The sequence below is a fragment of the Ochotona curzoniae genome, unplaced genomic scaffold (assembly GCF_017591425.1).
Source record: "Ochotona curzoniae isolate NIBS_2020 unplaced genomic scaffold, NIBS_Ocur_1.0 scaffold_3835, whole genome shotgun sequence".
Lineage (NCBI taxonomy): Eukaryota > Metazoa > Chordata > Mammalia > Lagomorpha > Ochotonidae > Ochotona > Ochotona curzoniae.
In genome coordinates, this window is record NW_024467114.1 from 25,616,594 (window position 1) to 25,635,041 (window position 18,448).

The 18,448-nt window shown below is 54.4% G+C and overlaps 1 protein-coding gene across 1 annotated transcript in view; it reads left to right on the top strand.

Annotated features, from left to right (window-relative positions):
* The window catches only part of JAZF1 (JAZF zinc finger 1), a 261,537-nt gene that overhangs the window by 238,933 nt on the left and 4,156 nt on the right, over positions 1-18,448 (top strand). Inside the window, exon 4 of the mRNA XM_040964605.1 lies at positions 13,985-14,154. Within this exon, the coding sequence (XP_040820539.1) occupies positions 13,985-14,154 (170 nt within the window). The remainder of the gene's footprint in view (positions 1-13,984; positions 14,155-18,448) is intronic.

Sequence of the window (18,448 nt, forward strand, 5' to 3'; positions counted from 1 at the left end):
GCTTTCCCAGGAGCATTAGCAGGGAGCTGGATCGGAAGGATAAGGAGCGACTGGGACTTAAACTGTTGCCCATATGGGATTCTGGCACCATAGATGGCAGCGTTACCCGCTGTACCACAGCGTGGGCTCCAGGACCCAGCTTGGCACTATCTTGTTCCAGCAGTAAGAGAAGCCTTGAGGCCTCTCATTTCCTGTGTATGCTTTAAGCTTCAAGTCCCGGCTGCCAAATTTCCATGCATAGCTACAGCTCTCTAGGAAGTGGTGGGGAAGACTCTGTAGTGTCCACAAGACGGTGTGGTCCAGCCTGACCTGGAGAGGAAAGAAATAGCTTGTATAGAAGGAAACAGCTCACGTGCCCCAGGAGCCAACCCCAGGGACAGCAGGTTGGGCACGGCTGGCCAGCGTGTGTGACCTGGGGAGGGAGGGACTGTCGGTGAATGCACCTGGAGGGGATGGGCCTCCGGAGGGGGGATGGGCCTCCGGAGGGGGGGGTGGGCTGCATGGGAGTGAGACAGGGACATTCAGAAGGGTCTTTCCTGGCTGTGCATGGAGAAGCAGGTCTCTGGGAAAGGCCGTCTACCTAACCATCTTAGAAGAAACGCAGCAGAGTCACAGTGAGGTGGCATCTCTGTTTTTTTTTTTTTAAGATTTATTTTTATTATTTTTATTGGAAAGGCAGATATACAGAGAGGAGAGACAGAGAGGAAGGTCTTCCGTCCGATGATTCACTCCCCAAGTGAGCGCAATGGGCCGATACTATGCCGATCCAAAGCCAGGAGCCTCTTCCGGGTCTCCCACGCGGGTGCAGGGTCCCAAAGCTTTGGGCCGTCCTCGACTGCTTTCCCAGGTCACAGGCAGGGAGCTGGAAGGGAAGCGGGGCTGCCGGGATTAGAACCAGCACCCATATGGGATCCCGGGTGTGCAAGGCGAGGACCTTAACCACTGTGCCACCGCGCCGGGCCCGGCATCTCTGTTTTTTTGTGGACAAACCCCACCTCCTGCTACACCTTGGAAGGGGGCAGGCTGGCTGCCCTCCTACATGTGGCTCTGGAAAACAGGCCAGGAAACAGCCCTGGAGGCTCTGGGTGGCCCCCTTCTTAGGGAAGTGGCACGAGCAGGGACTCTTATCCTAGTCTGAACTGAAAGCAAGGGAGAGCAGGGTGAGGCTGTGGCTGTCTGCAACTCCGGATGGGGACCTCGGTCTTGAGGCTCGGAGACGCCCACTCCTCCATCAGCACTGATGTCCCAGGCACCCTGGTCCCCAGCAGTTCAGGCACAACAGGGTTTAGGCTTTCAAGGACTTGGGGTTTTTGATCTATTTTAATTTTATTTAGAAAGGTAGAGAGACAGAGATCTTCCATGCATTGGTTCACTCCCTGGATAGCAGCAATGGCCAGAGCTGGTCAAGCCAATGCCAGGGACCCAACACTCCGTCTGGGTCTCCCACATGAGGATCAGGGACTCAACCACCTGTTGTCTCCAAGAGAGCACATTAGCAGGAAGCACGGCCAGGGAGGAAATAGAGCAACCAGGCCTTGAACTAGACACTTAAGCCACCAAGCCAAACACCAGCCTCCCAGCTCATGACCCTGTATTCACACGTGGCAGCTTTGGGCAGTGTGACCTAGTGCAGGTGCGGTTTATCCGCCCCACCATTTAACGGGCTTTTGATCATGGCCACCTCATCTTGTTTCTCAACCACAGGAGCACTTTTGCTTGGCACTGTTGCTGTTCGGTCAGGTGTGCCGTGAAACCCTGACAGGTTTGCAGCCTGTGAGGGCAGGATTCCCGTCTAGCAATGCACAGATGCTGAAGGCGAATGCAGAGGGGACAGGGAAGAAGGGAAGCCTACCTGCCCTGCTCCCAGAACAGAGACGTGTGCTGGAGGAGGGTAGGACTGCTGCCCCAGGCTGACTGAGGCCCTGCTGAGCACCAAACCCGCACAAACCTCGCCCCAGCTCGCCAGTGTTAGGATTTCTTTATTATCCCTTTTGAGCAATTTATTCTCATTTTTATCTGAAAAGAAAACACAGAAGTCCCTTCATCAGTGGGACCCCTTCCTCAGATGCTCACACCAGCTAAGGCCAGGCCAGGATACATCAGGATTCTGGGACACAGTCTGGATCCCCACATGGGTGGTGAGGACCCCATCTACTTGAGCTGCACCTGCTGCCACGGAGAGTATGTGTTAGCTGGAAAGGAGATCTGAGCCGGGACTAGAACCCAGGGCACTCCAGTATGGGCTGCCTGTGTCCCAGGCCCTTAACCACTGTGCCAAATGCCCACCGCGTTGTCAGGGTGTACATTTCCCAGACGCCTCTAGAGCTGGTGCTCCCAAGCCTTGGTGTCCAGGGGCTCTGGCGACACCTGTGAACCAGCCATCCACAACCTAAAGAAGAACCCAGGCTTCAAGGAAATGGCATGACAACCTAGTCACAGGATAAATCCCAAGATGGGCCAGGGCAGGGCAGTGGAGGGAGACCTTCCCCTACCCACCAAAGGACTGACTCATTGGCATGCCGGAAGCAGGAAATGAGGCATTGACTAGCGGAAGCAGATTCTGCCCCCAGAAACTCAGTGCGCCTCCTCCCTGCCATATAGAGGTCCTGTCTTTCAGTTTCTCACTGTTTGAGCAATTTGGGAGGCACAAGCTTAAACTCCACATGGTGCTTAGGCCAGTGCACTGAGCAAATGTAGGCCAGGGGAAGGGGCGTTGGCGGCAAAGCCCACACAATTCCAGGAACTGAGGGACCAGGGGCATTTTATAGCAAGCATCCGGAGGTCACAGGTGGCAGGCTTGGAGAAGGTTACCAAGATAACAAGGGGTGCAGGGTTTGCAAAGCAAGCTCAGCCCTTGGCCTGGAGTCTTTGCAATGCCCTGTCCTCCCTGCAGCTGCGGTCCAGCATCGTGGCCACGCTACAGCGAAACTAGGGCTTCCGTGAAAATCCACTGTGCTCATCCTCCCATCTGTGGAGCGGGGCGCTCAGCCTCCATGCTGCTGGATCAGTAGCCTGCAGCTGTACAAAGGAGCCTGTTGTTTCTGTGTGAAACCCCACGACTCCTGGGATCCTGTCACAGATCCCAGAGCTTCCAAAAAGTGCTCTTTGATGGGTTCCTTGGAGTGGCAAAATCTCACCCTGGCACTGTCTCCCAGTCATTCTGACAGAAATGTGCCCCATTTGGGTAGATTGCAGCAGGGCACCAAAGGCAAGCCCTCTGGGGGCGTGGGGGGCAGCTGTCTTTGCTGTGTCAGAGCTGGATAGAAGCGGAATTTGGAGGGAGCTGGGTTTGCCTGCAGACCTTAATTGCATCTCATCCTGGTAGTTGCCACATTTTCCCTTCTGGGATTCCATTCCCAACCCTCCTCCTGAGATAACCTGGGCTTAAAAACCCTTCTCCCCCATCTGCCAATAGAGCACCTGCTGCTTTAGGACAATTTAGAGCCTTGGCAAGCATCTGGACATGACCAAGAGACCACATCATCCTCCAGCCAACACGGTCCGAGACGTATTTCTCATCCCCAGAAATCTTATCACTGTAAAAGCAGAGCATGTGCTAAGGTCAAGGCCACATCTGGCTTCCTCTCCCTTCATGGCCATGGCATGGTAATGGCTGCCTGGGAACCCAGGAGCTGGAGATGACGCTTGTTCGGCTCACCCACAGGTCCCCAGGATTGGGAGTGAGTGACACTGATCTCCATGGTGTATTCCTGAATTGGTGTCCCCGTTCGCTCATCATCAATAGGAATCAGTGCCTGGAACCTCAGTGTCTGAAATGTAAACTGTAGGGCTGGCGAGGTGGCCCCAGTTAAGCTGCTGCAATGCCAGCATCCTATATGAGCACCAGTTCAAGTCTCAGCTGCTCCACTTCCAATTTATAACTCCCTGATTGTTCCCTTGCCACTTACACGGAAGAACAAATTGGAGTTCTAGGCTCCTGGCGTCAGCTGTTGAGGTCATTTGGGGAGTGAACCAGCAGATGGAAGACCTTGGTGGATGGGTTTCGCCACCCGGTGCCCCCTTCACGCTCTGGCTAGAGTGATGATGTTGTGTTGGGAGGAGGGAAGTCCAAGGGGAGGCCTTCTCACCTTCCCTGGGAGCCATCAGCAGATGTCAAAAGCTGAACGTGTCAGAGCTAGCTGACTTTATACCATGTGTAGTTAGAACTGGGATCAAAGAGTTGAATGTGAAAACGAACAAAAAAGACCAAAGGAAGCTGCCCATAGAGGCCCAGCTGGGATCATGAGAGGGTCCAAGAGGAAGCAGTAACCAATCGGTTAACCAACCAGCTCCATTCAAAATCAGCAGGTGCAAAATGGGGATGGCAACGTGCCGTGTGTCCCGCAGTAGCTGTACTATAAGAACCCTGGAAACTTGGCTGCATGGGGCTGTTGGCATAGGCGGGGAGTAGTTGGGTCTGTAAAATGCAGGTGCTAATTTCTGCATCTCTTTTAGCCAGATAGGGAACCATGAGTGAGTTCCAGGAAGGGGAGGCCCTGGGCCAAGAGCTCTGGAGAGAGCCAGCCCCGTCGGTCACAACAGGTGGAGAAGGAGGTCCAAGAGCGGGCTGCGCTGGGCAGAGCCCCCGTCCCCGGGCAGATGAGATCTTGAATGACCCTGGCAATCACACTGAAAACATCAGGGCAGTGAGAACAAAAGGCATAGCCTTCAGAAGTGCTCTTTGTGGAGCCAGTGAACCCTGACAACATGGGGTCCAGCCCAGCAGGTGCAGGCATCCCGCCCGGATCCCCAGCAGGAAGCAGCCATGCTGTCACACCCACATCTCCACTGCCCGAGACCAGCTGCTCCCCGCTGCAGGTCCCCGAGGGTTCTGGAATCCCAGGGAGGGCAAAGCCAGGGCTGGGGACAGTGCAGAAGTTAATCGGACTTCCTAGAGCCATCCTGCGCCTGCCGCGCTAAATAGAGGTTTTGCAGTGGTCCCGATCGCTGATCGCTGGTGTATGACATGCATGTTTTGTCTTTAACATTGTAACAGAAGGACAGAGCTGCCATCTGCTACTTCACGCCTCAAAGTTCAGCAGGGCGAGGCCAAAGCCAGGATCCAGAGAGTCGGGACAGGTCTTTGTCCCACCTGGGTGGCAGGGAGCTAAGTATTTGAATCTTCACAGTTGCCTGGCAGTATCCACATTTGCAGGAAGCTGGAGGTGGGAGTCAGAGCTGGGTGCCGAGGCCAAGTACTCAGATGCAGCACTCCTCGCTCCTAGGCTAAACACCTGACCCTGGTTTGTCATTAAAATATTTTCCTAAACAAATGTTTTAAAGCGTAAATGCTTGAATAGTAAAGTTCATCACAAAGTGGAGGAGCTGAGTTTTTAATCAGCACGGAAATATTTTGGTTTATTAAGATTTCATTTTGGTTTATTAATTAATGGTGACTGAATATTTTTAAATTTCTTAAAATATTGATCTAATCCTGCATTAGATCAAGAACAAATGGTGATTTCGAGTCCTTCAAGGATAAGCATTTGGCTTAGCATGTAAGTCGCCAGTTGAGCTGCCCCCATTGTCCATCTGACCGGGTACAAGCCCTGACGGCAGCTTCCTGTTAGCAGCAAACCACGGGGGTGCAGGGGCAGAGGTTGCTGGCTCAGGTGCCTGGCTCGCTGCCACTCCCTGCCACTCCCTGCGGGAGTCAGGCCTGGCCATGGCACACATCTGGGGAGTGAGCCATTGCCTGGGATTGAGCTTCCTCTGCCTCTCAAATACAGAACTATAGTATTTGCATTCTCCAGCTATTCAAAGATTCTAGTGCCTACAACTGGAGCATGGCTTCCATAAAGCCCTGGTGTGCTCCTTGCTTAGGAAATCGCTGGATGGTTTGAAGGAGGCAAATGGACATCGCAGAGAGGGGGGTGGATATTGTATCATTTTAAATCCGCTCTCACATGTCAAGTCTATGATATGAATTTACTCATTCGACAAACACAATGTCACTGACTTCCTGTGTGCAGGCACTTACGAGGTCATCAAAAATGATGACCAAGAGCTTGCCAGGACCTTGGGTGAAATCCCCACGGGGTCCGGAGATGTGTTAGAAAGTGTCAGTTCCCACGTGGGTGCTTGGTCAGGCACTTGGCCATTGCCTGGGAGACCGGCAGCCCCTATCAGACTGCTCAGCCTCCTAGTCGCACACACCGTGGGTACTTGGTGGACACTGCAAGACCCAGCCCCTGCTGCTGTGGGAATGTGGGCTTGAACCAGCTGATGGAGGATCCCACCCCCTCTCCCTTTCACTCTCCTTCCCTCTCTTTCAAATACATTAGAATATATATGAGCATTTTAAAAACGTTGCAAACATGGCACGTGACCCTCAGAGCTGCTTAAGTGTCTTCGCAGTTGCGGTCCACTGCTTCTCGGTCCTTCGGCCCCAGGCAGGTGGCCCTGCGCCAGCTGGTGGGAACTGATCATGACACATCTGTAAGGCAGGAAGGCCGCTCTCTGCTAACATATCCCCAGGACTCGGCACGCAGAGGGTGGATCTGCTGTCACTGGAAGTATGTTTATACAAATCAAATAGTGTGCTTTAGGAGCACAAGGTAGTGTGCCGTGTTGGAGTTCTGGCCAGGGTGACCTGGTTCGGTATGCCTGTGTTTCTGCCCCAGGCATGTGATCACAGAGCGTAAGTCAATGGGCAGGCCCCACCCAGAGGAAGGGGCTAGCCCAGAGGGTGGCGGAAACGCGAGGCTGGAGGGTAGAGACAGAGGCAGGGATGGGAGGCAGGTGTGAGCGCCAGCCTGGCAGAGGCAAGCACCGGAGCCTGTGGGCATGGTGTGTCGGTGTGGCCGTGTACACAGGGGGCCACACCTCTTTACTCACGGGGCTTCTCTGCCAGCAGCCAGTGGACGCAGCCGTGTTAGCACAGTTGCACTGAGGCTGTTGGTACAGGCTCTGCTGATGTGAGCCATCGGGATAGCCCACAGGTGCCCTCTATCAGACCTCTTCTGTCTGGCTTCCCCATAGGGGATGGTACCACTCACTGTGGAGCAGGGAAAAGAAAAAAATGCAAATCAAGAAATGCAAGTGACAGCTCTGTGTGTGTGTGTGTGTGAGAGAGAGAGAGAGAGAAAGAATGCCAAGTAAATGACATTTTCTGGTAGAAACTCTGCTATTAGTGAATTGGTGAGGCCGTTAAGGCCACCCTTGGGTCATCTGTGCCCCACATTGCAGTGCCTGGTGCTGTGAGCTAATCTGTGCTTCCACTCCAGCTCCCTGCTAATGCACCGGGTGCTTGGGCTCCTGACACCTGCATGGAGACCCGGATGGAGTTCTGTTTCTGACCTAAAAGAGCTGAGTCATTGTTCTTTGAAGGACAAGACTGTTGCCTCGCCCAGGTCAGCAGGGCTCCAGCCCTTGGCCAGCACATGTCCCATCGCCTCCGGTGAACGGTCACGCCGTACTATGTGTGGTTTTGAGCAAGTCCACACCTGCCCCTTTTCCACTTTTCGTGGAGTCTCCAGGTCATGTGTTTTCTAGCCCCCAGCACAAAGGATGTGCAGCCTGAGAGTAAATCCAAGGACCCAAGGGGTCCCTGTAGCCTCCTCCTGACCACATGACCCCAGCACATCCCTCTCCTGGTCAGGTGACCCCAGCACGTCCCTCCCTCCTGTACCCCAGAGTTCTCCTCTGTTGCATTGGAACAATGGAGGTTGATAGTGGGGAATGTATCTCTCCCAGTGTCAAGGTCACAGGTAGCCCCCCAGACTAAGGGCCATGGCATCTCTCAGCCCCTCTGCTTCCAGATGCCCATTGCAAAGCTGGGCGTGCTCATCCTAAGGCGGCTGTCAGGTTTACTGAAAACAAAGCAGAGCAGCCCAAGGAGGCTCAGACAAAGCTCAGGATAGAAACCAGTGCAGAGATTGAAGGAGCAGATGACTTAAGACAGAGGCCAAAGCAGAAAGCGAGAATGTTGGCTCTGAGGCATACACATCTCCTAACGTCTTTGCCTTCTGCCCATTGGTGCACTGAAAAATAACGGGATGTGTGGGTGAACTGGAAGAGACCCACAAAACTGTGGAGTTTTGTAACCAAGCATCGGCAAAAATAAGAAGCATCCTACACAAACCTTTGCTGAATAAAATCTCTACTACCTTGTTCAGCCAGCATTGCATATGGAAGACCTTTGGTGTGTCAAACCTGGGGTGTGGGGGCTCTTTTTTTTAATTCAAATGTAGATCTTAGGGGGCATTCTCTGATAACAGAGCTCATCTCATCAACTTCTAAAGTTCTGATCCATTTGGCCAAAATTCCAGTGGCAATCTTTACAGAAATAGCGAAGGGAAAAAAATTCTAAAAGAAATTCAGAGATGGACATGTGACCTGTTTGGATTTAAAGTATATCACAGGGGCTTGGCACAGTAGTCTAGCAGCTAAAGGTCTGACCTTGCTTGTGCCAGGATCCCATATGGCTGCCAGTTCTAGTCCCAGCTGCTCCACTTCCCATCCAGTTCCATGCCTATGGCTTGGGAAGGCATTCAAGGATGGCCCCAACGCCTTGGTGCCCTACTGTCGCTTGGGAGACTTGGAGGAGACTCTTGGATCCTGGCTTTGGATCAGCTCAGCTCCGGCCATTGTGGCTACCTGGGAGTGAGCCAACAGATGGAAAATCTTCTTTTCTGTATCTCCTTCTCTCTGTACATCTGCCTTCCCCCACAAAAAAAAAATTTTTTTTTTAAGTATATTACAAAGCCATAATGATCAAAACTATATTGCCTAAGCCAGTGAGACAGCGTCCAGGAATAATCCAACATACACTGTGAACTGATTTTTCTACAAGAACACCAAGAGGACACCGCTTTTCTGCAATACATGGTACTTGAAAACCTGCATTTTTTTTAAAAAGATTTATTTCTTTTTATTGGAAAGTCAGATATACAGAGAGGCGGAGAGACATAGAGGAAGATATTGCATCCACTGATTCACTCCCCAAGTGACCCCAATGGCTGGAGTTGAGCCAATCTAAAGCCAAGAGGAGCCTGGAGCTCTTCCGGGTCTCCCACATGGATGCAGGGTTCCAAGGCTTTGGGCCGTCCTCCACTGCTTTCCCAGGCCACAGGCAGGGAGCTGGATGGGAAGCAGGGCTGCCGGGATTAGAACTGGTGACCATATGGGATCCTGGCACGTGCAAGGTGAAGACTTTAACCACTACGCTATTGCTCCCGGCCTGAAAACCTGCATTTTTGCCTGGGAAAGAACGAAATTTGGGGACTGGGACTGTGGCATGACGGATAAAGCCACCACTTGCAACACCAGCATCCCAGATGCTCTGCTTCCAGTCCAGCTCTCTGTTAATGCCCTCAGCTCCTTGGGCCCCGGTTATCCACATGGGATATGGGGAAAGCTGCTGAATAGGTAGATGTTTGTTCTTGCCATACTCCCAAAAATGAGTTAACTGTGAGAGAACAGGTGTGTGAATTTGCTTTACAAAAGCACCCATTTTAATATCTAAGAGAATCCTAAATATACCTTTAAAATCAATAAGTTGAGTCATCCAGTAAATGAAGTAACAGGGTGGGCTAGGTTCTGCTGTCAGCTTGCCCAGTGGCATGACCCACACCCACCACAGGGTGGCGCATCTGAAAGCCACCAGGCCTTGGCTCCCAGGGCTGCTTTGTGTTTGAAAACTGCTGCCTCTTCCTCCTCCAGCTGGTGTTTGGAAGGACTGTTGGATGAGGCAGGTTTTTCTTCCTGCCTGCTGGTGCTCCCCAGGACTTGGGCACACAGGAGGGTGGGGGCAGGGAGAAGATGGAGATGGGTGGGTCCATGTCATCTTGTCCTGCTGAGCTGGGTGGTCCTGGAGAGAGAAGTCCCCCTCCCCGCCAGAAATGTGCTGTGCCGTACATGAGGGCAAGGCCCTCACCAACTCCTAACACGCCAAGAGGAGTTGGGCTCTGAGTTCCATGCACCTGCCAAGTTCTGACACCGCAGCCCAGCAGTACCCAGCAGAGCTTGAGAAATGGGTGGCCTTGGAGGCCACCTGCCACCTGTCCCCAGAGGCCACTCAGGTCCCCAGAAAGATGGAGCCTCCTGGTGACTCACACCCTCCAGAGGCCTTCCTTGTAACTACTCCATAGAGCGGTAGGGTCTTCTTTTTTTAAAAAGGATTTAGTGAGAGTCAGACACTTCAAGTTCTTCCATCTGCTGGGTCACTCCCCAAATGCTAAGGCCGGATCTGACCCAAGCCAGGACCCTAAGCCTTCATGTGGCTCTCCCCAGTGGTGGCAGGAGCCCAAGCATTGTGGGTACACCACAGCAGGCGGCCACACCCAGGTCCTCTGAAGGCGCTGCAGCTTCCCAGATGGCACCCTAACCACTGTGCCAGTCACCCCACCCACCCCTTGTCTCATCTTTAACAGAGGAAACACTTTGCAGGATTTGAGCAAGGATGGAAGGGCGTGTTGTGGCAAGGGTTGTAGGACAAGAACCCTACCTCATCCCTCCTTGTCTGTCCATCTCCAGACCTGGAGCCCAGCACCCCACTGCACAGATGGGGAGTGTACAGGGAGGAGATCTAGGGTGCTGTGTTGCACCCCGCTCGGCTACCCCAGTAGGCCCGGAGGACAGTGGACTTCGGGTAGGCACAGGGAGGAGAGGGTGCAGTCCTGCTCTTACGCACAGAATGAGTGGTAATTGCGCATATGTATTCCAGCCTCACTCTTTTTCACTTGCTCATGTTTGTGTCTTATAGAACAAGCTGTTCCACGTCATGTATGCCTCATGTATAATCTGCCCACACATGTTGAAATGTTAGAACAGGCAGGTGCTTGTGGCTGCTTTGGATGCCTTCATCTTGTAACAGTGCCTGGGAGGCAGCAGGTGGGGTCTGAGTCCTTGGTCCCTGCCACCCACATGGGAGATCTCAGTGGGGTCTTCTGGTTCCTGACAGTGGCCTGGCCCAGCCCTGGCTGCTGTGAGCATTTGGGAGAGTGCACCAGTAAACGGGGGGAAAAAATTTGTGCTTATCTCTCTCTTTCTCTCTCTCTTTCTGTCTCTCTCTCTCTCTCTCTCTCTCTTTGTGTCCCTGTCTCTTCTATTTCTTTGCCTTCCATTCTCCAGCAGAGGCCTGGAGACCACTGGGCAGACGTTTAGCTGAACAAGCCATTGGGGTTTCCATTTCACCTTTACAAGGTGGGAAGAAATGAGCGAGGCAGGCAGTGGGGGACACGGCCTCTCCACCTCTGGCTGCTGAAGCCCTGGGGCTCCTGGCCATGTGTGTTTCATGAGAGGGCCACCTCTGGGGCAACCATGAGGCAGGCTGATGGATGTGGTCGCTCCGTCCTCTGGCCTGTAAAAGCCAGGTGCCTCGCGGGGTGCGATGGAAGAGTGGGTGAGACAACCACGCGGCACCCATGGCATTGTTTTTGCTCTTTGCTGTGTTTGAAAGGTAGAGGAGCAGAGAAAGAAGGACAGAGAGAGGTCTCCTATCCGCTGGCTCACTCTCTGAAATGGCTACAACAGCCCCAGGGCTGGGCCAGACTAGGCCGTGGTCAGGAGCCTGGAATTCAGTTAGGTCGCCCACATGGATGGCAGGGACCCAAGTCCTCGAGCCATCCTCTGCTGCCTCCCAGGGTACACATTAGCAGGAAGTGGGACTGCAAGTGGAGTAGCCAGGACTTGAAACAGGAGCTTCCCTATGGTGTACAGGTGTTCCACGTAGTGCCTCAACCTCTACATGGAAGCTGCCTTCCTCTCGTAGCATTTTATCTGCTTCCCTGCCATGTGCCTCCTGGGTGCTTACCATGCGCATGCGTTCCTGGTTCTGCAGGTGGGACCCAGTTACTCTTCACTGCAACTTTGAGGGCTGAACGCTGCTAGCAGCCCTTTCTGCTGATGCTGCTGGAGCTCAGAGAGATGCTGTCCCCTATCCTGGGTTGCACAGCCTCCCCATGGCTTACATGCAATGTAAAGAGGGCCATCTTGAATCCCATCTATGGGAGATGCCGAGTCACCCAGGACCATTGTGATGGACAGGCGTTAAGGGGGGTGAACCTGTGGCTTAGTGTGGCTGATTCATGTCTGTGTCCCAGCATCGTCGCCCCCCACTCATAGGCAACGGTCTGTGGTCCCTGCTGCCCACCTGGAGCTGGACGCCATGTGGTTTCCAGGTGACTTGACGCAGCGTGCAGCCCAGGGCTGTTCCTTTTGATCCTGGGTTTTGAAGTTTTATCTTCTCCTGGACTTTGTTAAACTCTCAGCCAGCCGGAAGATCACAGCTGCCCCCACCACCCCTCGTGCTGTAACTGCTGCCTGGCTCCTGGTCTCCAGGTTAGCAAATTAGCCCAATTAGATGGGTAAATGAGTCATCCTCGGCGCTGGAGCCCTGCTGATGGACTTATGGAGCAGTAGTTACCATTTTCTAAGCAACAGTCTGCCAGAGAGTGGCGTACAGCATCCTCCGCTGAGTGGATATCGCTGGCAATGCCCTGCTGAACAGACCCCAAGGTCTGCCCACAGGCAGGGTCCTGGCCGGGCACCATCCCACGCCAGGGCCCCTGGAGTGCACCTTCTGCGGGAGCCTTAGCCAAGAACGGTGGGGTTTACCAGAAGCCATATTAAAAACTGCTTTTTTTTCCCCGACAACCAGCCTCAGACTTCCCCTAGCGTGGGAAACAGAAAATGGGGCATAGGACACCCCACAGAGGTTCCCGGAGAGCCCTGGGGCAGCTTGGAGCCAGTGGCATCCCCTAGGCATTGAGGATGTGCATGTGTTTTGCACTCCCAGCCCCTGCACCAGGGCCCACCCTCCTCTGTGTACGCACGGGACAGTGATCCTCCCGAGCTCGGGTTAGCTGACTCGGGCAGCCCTCGGCACCCGTCCTTCCTCCCTGGATCCTCTCAACTCCCAGCCTCCAATGCCAGCATCCATGTCCCCCAGCTCAGCTAGTGTGCTTCAAACAATCTTATAAATGCCCATTAAAACGAAACCCAATAAAAGTGTCAATATCTGGTGTTGAAATAATTGATGTGGCCGGACTGAGCCCGCAGGGCACCCCGGCGGGCCCCTGGGGCCATTTCAGCCTCACACCTGGGGGATGAATTTCACAACTGTAATTGCCACCATATAATTCTTATTAATGTCGTGCCATAATTCGTATTTATTCCACAGGGCTTGTAAATGCATTAGACTTGTCAACATATTATTTTACACCGTTTATGATCTGTGGAATTATGTCCTTCAGGCCCATGCCGTATCGATGGCTTTGGGCCTCGTTAAGGGAAGGCTGAGAGGGGCTGCTGGCCAGCAGGTGCCCGTCCCCAGCGCAGCCCTTGGTCCTCAAGAATAGATGACAGTGGACAGTGTTCCCTCCCCCCCGCCCCGGCCCACACATACATACCCATCCTGCTGTGTGACTGGAGGAACCGTGGCAGTGCAGACCCCACGCGGGCTGGGTGGGCAGCAGTGGCTCTCTCACCCAGAAAGCAGCCCTGCACCTGCCTGTGCCAACCACTTACACCTCCTTTGTGGCGCTTGGCACTTGTGCCCCCTCCCCACGCCTTGTTTCCTTTGAATTACAAATTCCTCTAGAACCTTCCTGGGGGAATCTTGTAAAACTATGAAGCGCCACTGAAATCTAAGAACAAAGTATTCAAAGTACTCGGCTCTCATGCACTTGGCTCTGTGAAGCAGGACCAGGGCAGGGGCGGGGGCACTGCGATTGCCAGCTTGTGTGGGGGCGACAGGGGGCTCAGCCATTGTTTCTGCGTTTAGGGTTGAGCTCAGAGCCTTCCCGGTGCCCGTGTGGACGGATGTCCAGGTTCATCAAGAGCCCGGCTCAGGGTCTTGCTCAGCCAGGTCCTAGCTGTGCGTCTGTGGGAAGCTGGCCAGCTGGTCTCCCTCGGGCCTGTCCCTACAAATCCCGGTGCCTTGGGTCCCACGGCACCTCCTAGGGGGGCCAGAGCGGCCGCGCCCCTGTCCTGCACAGCCTGGCCGGCCTGACCCCTCCGGGGCTGTCTTGTGTCCCCACAGGCAGTGAATACGACGAGGAGGAGGTGGACTACGAGGAGTCGGACAGCGACGAGTCCTGGACCACCGAGAGCGCCATCAGCTCGGAAGCCATCCTCAGCTCCATGTGCATGAATGGGGGCGAAGAGAAGCCTTTCGCTTGCCCGGTGCCAGGGTGCAAGAAAAGATATAAGGTAAATGGGGTACCTCACCCAGCACCCCCATGAGCAAAAGGGCACACCTCCCAGGAAGGGGCAGGCATGTGCCGCTTGCTCCGCATGTGCGCTGGGCTTGGCCTTAACGCAGCTTAACGCTCAAGGTGCTGACCGCATTGGCAGGACGTTAGAGAACATCAGTGAGGGACCAACTGCAGGTTCTCTTCAGTTTAAAGATGAGATAAGGCACTGGGATATCAAGGGTATCAGCCATCTGCCCAGGAGGCCGCGCTGTGGGATGTCTGTGTGTGTGTCTGGGAACGGCAGCTAGGAAGGCCCCAGGGAGGCCAGCTGGTTTAAAGAGAACCCGACTTTGGTATTTCCTTATCCCATTCAGCTTTAGCCTGGGCTCTTGCAGGTCTACTGGCTCAAGAGGGTGGTCAGCTCAGGGCACAAGGCCCATCCATGAATAAAACTCACGGGGGAAGGGACAGCGGGAGATACCCTGGCATGCAGCAGGGGAACCGAGGGCATTTCATGAGGCAGAGTTGCAGACTGCCCCAGGCCCCAAGGCCTTGGCACTGTGAGGGGTGGGGGTGGGGGACACACTGTTATCTGTTCCATGTCTCAGAGCGGGGCTGGCAAGTGCCACCTGGCTCAGAACCTGGGAGAGCAGCTCAGGTCCCACCGGGCAGTGCAGCGTTGCCGAGAGCCATCCTTCTCTCATCAGTGCTAGTGAAAGCTAGAGGCAGCTCTGGGCTGTGGGTGCCAGCTCTGCGTGTCCCCTTGTAATCGTCTTTCATCAGCGGTGGTAAAAGATGGGAGGGGGTAGGTTAACACAAGCCATGCTCCCTCTGGTGCAGGGCAGGCATTCTCTCGCCCCTTCCTCCAGCTTTGTTCTTGTACCTGCTCACAGCCTTTCCTCTGGTCATTTCTAGTTCCTTTTTCCTGGATCCCCAGCAGTTTCCACCTTCATGTCACTGTATCAGGTTGGATGGGCATCTTTCTCAATGTCCTCTCTCCATCCAACAGCTGCTGGCTTTCGTGTACCGCTAATCAGCAGGTGACACGAGCGGCCACTGGTGGTCATAATCGCTGTGCTCCAGGCCAGGATGCCCAGTGAGGACCCACAGGAAAGGCCAGCCATGCACCTGCTGCTTGGACCAAGGCCTTGTGATGGTCTACTGGAGTTCCCTGAGCTTTTAGTTTGACCATCGATTTGACTGAAATTAAGTTATTTACAATTTGTATTTTTTTTTTTTTTTTGAGACAGAAGGTTCCCATTCACTTGGTTGACTCCACAAATGCCTTCCATGGCTGAAATTGGCCCACGATGAATCCTGGAGCCAAGAACCCAATCCAAGTCTCCCATGAGTGGCAGGGACCCAAGTACTTGACCCAGGTGCCTGCAGCATCCCAAGTTGCACGTTGATAGCAAGCTGGATTGGAAGTGGAAGAGCCAGGGTTCGTCAGGCACTCTGACACAGGTTGCAAGCTATCCCAGGTAGAATCTTAATTCCCATGCCAACACTGGCCCCTCTTATTGTCTTGCCTTACCTCATGGTTGTCAGCTGTACTGCTAGAGCAGAGGGTGGTCGCAAGCAGGTGTGTTGGGGGTCAGGCAGAATCTGGAAGTGTCGCCATCTTGTGTATCCCAAGGCAGTCAGACTTTGCTTACTCCTGTTGTAGAACCTCCTCTCTCCCCAGCACACAAGTTGGGAGGTGCTGCTCAGAGCTCCAAACCCAGGTCCACTTGCCCAATGCATAGCCACTCATTGACCTTGGGGTGGTAGAAGTAAGTTGGTGTTTATTGCAAAGCATAGAGCAAGGAGCCAGACAGCTATTGCGTAATTCCTGGACTCCCTGAGGAGTTTAGGGGTGAAAGTTCTTGTTGGGGCAGAGAGGTTGTGATCAGCTTGTGTCCAAGCCCCCGGCTGCTCAGTGGTACTCTGGCCTCCTTTGGTTCATGATGGCCCATGAGGTCGTGCTCTTTGCGGAATTTCGGTGGCAGGTGGGATCCAGTCAGCCTGAGCAGTGACAGCCATGCAGTCATCATGCTTTGCCCTGGGTCTAGAATTACCTTGCGGGGCCTGGAGTTATCCTTCACAAACCCCTTCGGACAGTACTGGCCAACAAGGTGGTATCTATGGGAAGCAAATGACTAGAAGCTTGCAGGGTCAGCCACACAACTCCCTCAGTTCCTTGAATTCCTTTTTATTAAGGAGAAGGACACCCTGAACCAAGGGAGACGATGGGAGCCTGTGCCTCACCTCTGTTGTGGAACAGCCTCGCCACCCCCTCCCCGGCAGCAGGGTCTCTAACCAGAGGTCTTGACTCAGAATGAGCTGTTCCCACCGCTGCACTGGTGATCAGGAAGCAGAGAGAAGATGAAGTGCAGCTTCCCAGACGTCCCACTGGGAGAACAGGATGGGGCCGTAGCGGTACGACTAACCTCCACATTGCCCTCACACCAGTTCCTTCATCTAGGATGCCCTCTTCCCTAGGGAGGGCAGGACTTTGTTCTCAACCACCATCAGTTCTCAGCAAACGACAGTGACAAGTCCACAAGCAAGCGGACTGTGTGTGCATGAGACACAACCACAGATGAGGAGCTCTCAAGGCTGCCCTAGCTCAGGTGGCATCTTCAACACAGGCCAGCCAGATGGCAGGCAAAGGTTGGCTGCTCCCACACTACCAGTGCTGCCCCCCGGGAACCCTGAGTTCTCCCTGGGGCTGTGGGCACAGCTTTTGTGCCTTTGCATCTATGCCATCTTTAGGCTCCAGAGGGTTCTTTACCTCCCCGATTCCCAGTTGCCTTGCACTTACCAGGTCTCATCAGACACCATGCGGTCCCTAACCTCCTCCCCATCCCCCTTCAATGCCACCTGCTCTGAGAACCCCACACCCCTTCCCTGACTGCAGGCTAAACTCACACTGTGACATGTTACCTGTCCCCAGACCTCACGGCTCCCAGTATTGTCCTCACCTGTGGGACGTGGTAGGCATTCTGAGGACAGAGGTGTGGAGAGAGAGAGCGAGCCAGGGAAGGGGCTCCCAGCCTTGGGACTCTGGGTGGCAACCCACTCCTTCCTCCTTTGGGACCCCAGGACCACCCAGCCCCTGCCTCCCAGGAGGCACCTGGCGTTTTGTTCCCTTCAGGGACAGTGAGCATAGACCCAGTGCCCTTTCTAATCCTGACTAGGCCTCACACCCCAGTACAGGTGCTTCGAGGGTTTCTATGTTAGAGTTCTAAGACCTTCCATGAAGCAGAACCGACACCCGCCCTACACAAGGGAGCAGCAGTGGGACACACGGCCCTCCCAGACCTGCAGCCTGTATGTGGAGCCCAGCAGAGCCCCTGCTGGGGCCACAGGTGTGTCCTTTCTGGACAGCCAGGGCTTTTTTTAAAAAGATTTGTTATTATTTTTTTATTGGAAAGGCGGATATTCAGAGAGGAGAGACAGAGAGGAAGATCCTCCTTCCAATGATTCACTCCCCAAGTGAGCGCAACAGCCGATGCTATGCCGATCTGAAGCCAGGAGCCTCTTCTGGGTCTCCCACGCGGGTGCAGGGTCCCAAAGCCTTGGGCTGTCCTCGACTGCCTTCCCGGGCCACAGGCAGGGAGCTAGAAGGGAAGCGGGGCTGCCGGGATAGAACCGGCGCCCATATGGGATCCCGGGTGTGCAAGGCGAGGACTTAACCACTTGTGCCACCGCGCCAAGCCCCAGCCAGGGCTTGCAGGACTCCCAGCAAGGCGCCTGGCCTGGCAGTGAAGACTCTGCTTAGGATACCCGTGTTCCCACATGACAGTTCCCAGGCGCGAGCCCTGGCTCGTTATCCCAGCTTCTCACTAGCGTGCATCCCGGAGAGAACAGTGGGCTCAGCTAACTGGGCTCCAGCCCCCGCTGGGTGTCGGGGGAGACCTGGACTGAGTCCCCAGCTCCTGGCCCTCATGGGACTTGGCTGGGCACTGTCTCCCCCCCACTGATTCACTCTTGGCTGACTGTGAATCAGCCAGCAGAGGGAGGGGCTGAGGTGCGCAGGTTCCCTGGCCAGCCCTGGCCGCGTTTGCCTGTCCCCAAGCTGCGCACACAGCACCGGCCTGCCAGCCAGACCCGCGGCAGGACCTGCTGCGCTGCCTAGGCTCCAGCTCGTCCTTCCCCTGGGGAGTTCTGCACCCGATCTCACACTGGCCTCACTTCCTGTAGCCGTTGTGGAATCTGGTTCCAAACTCGCCCTAATGAGTTATAAAAACTAATTAGTTAGCCTAGAATGGGGGTCTAGCTTGGCTGCTGCCGGAGTTGCCTTTAATGTTTAGTTTCCTCTTTATTCC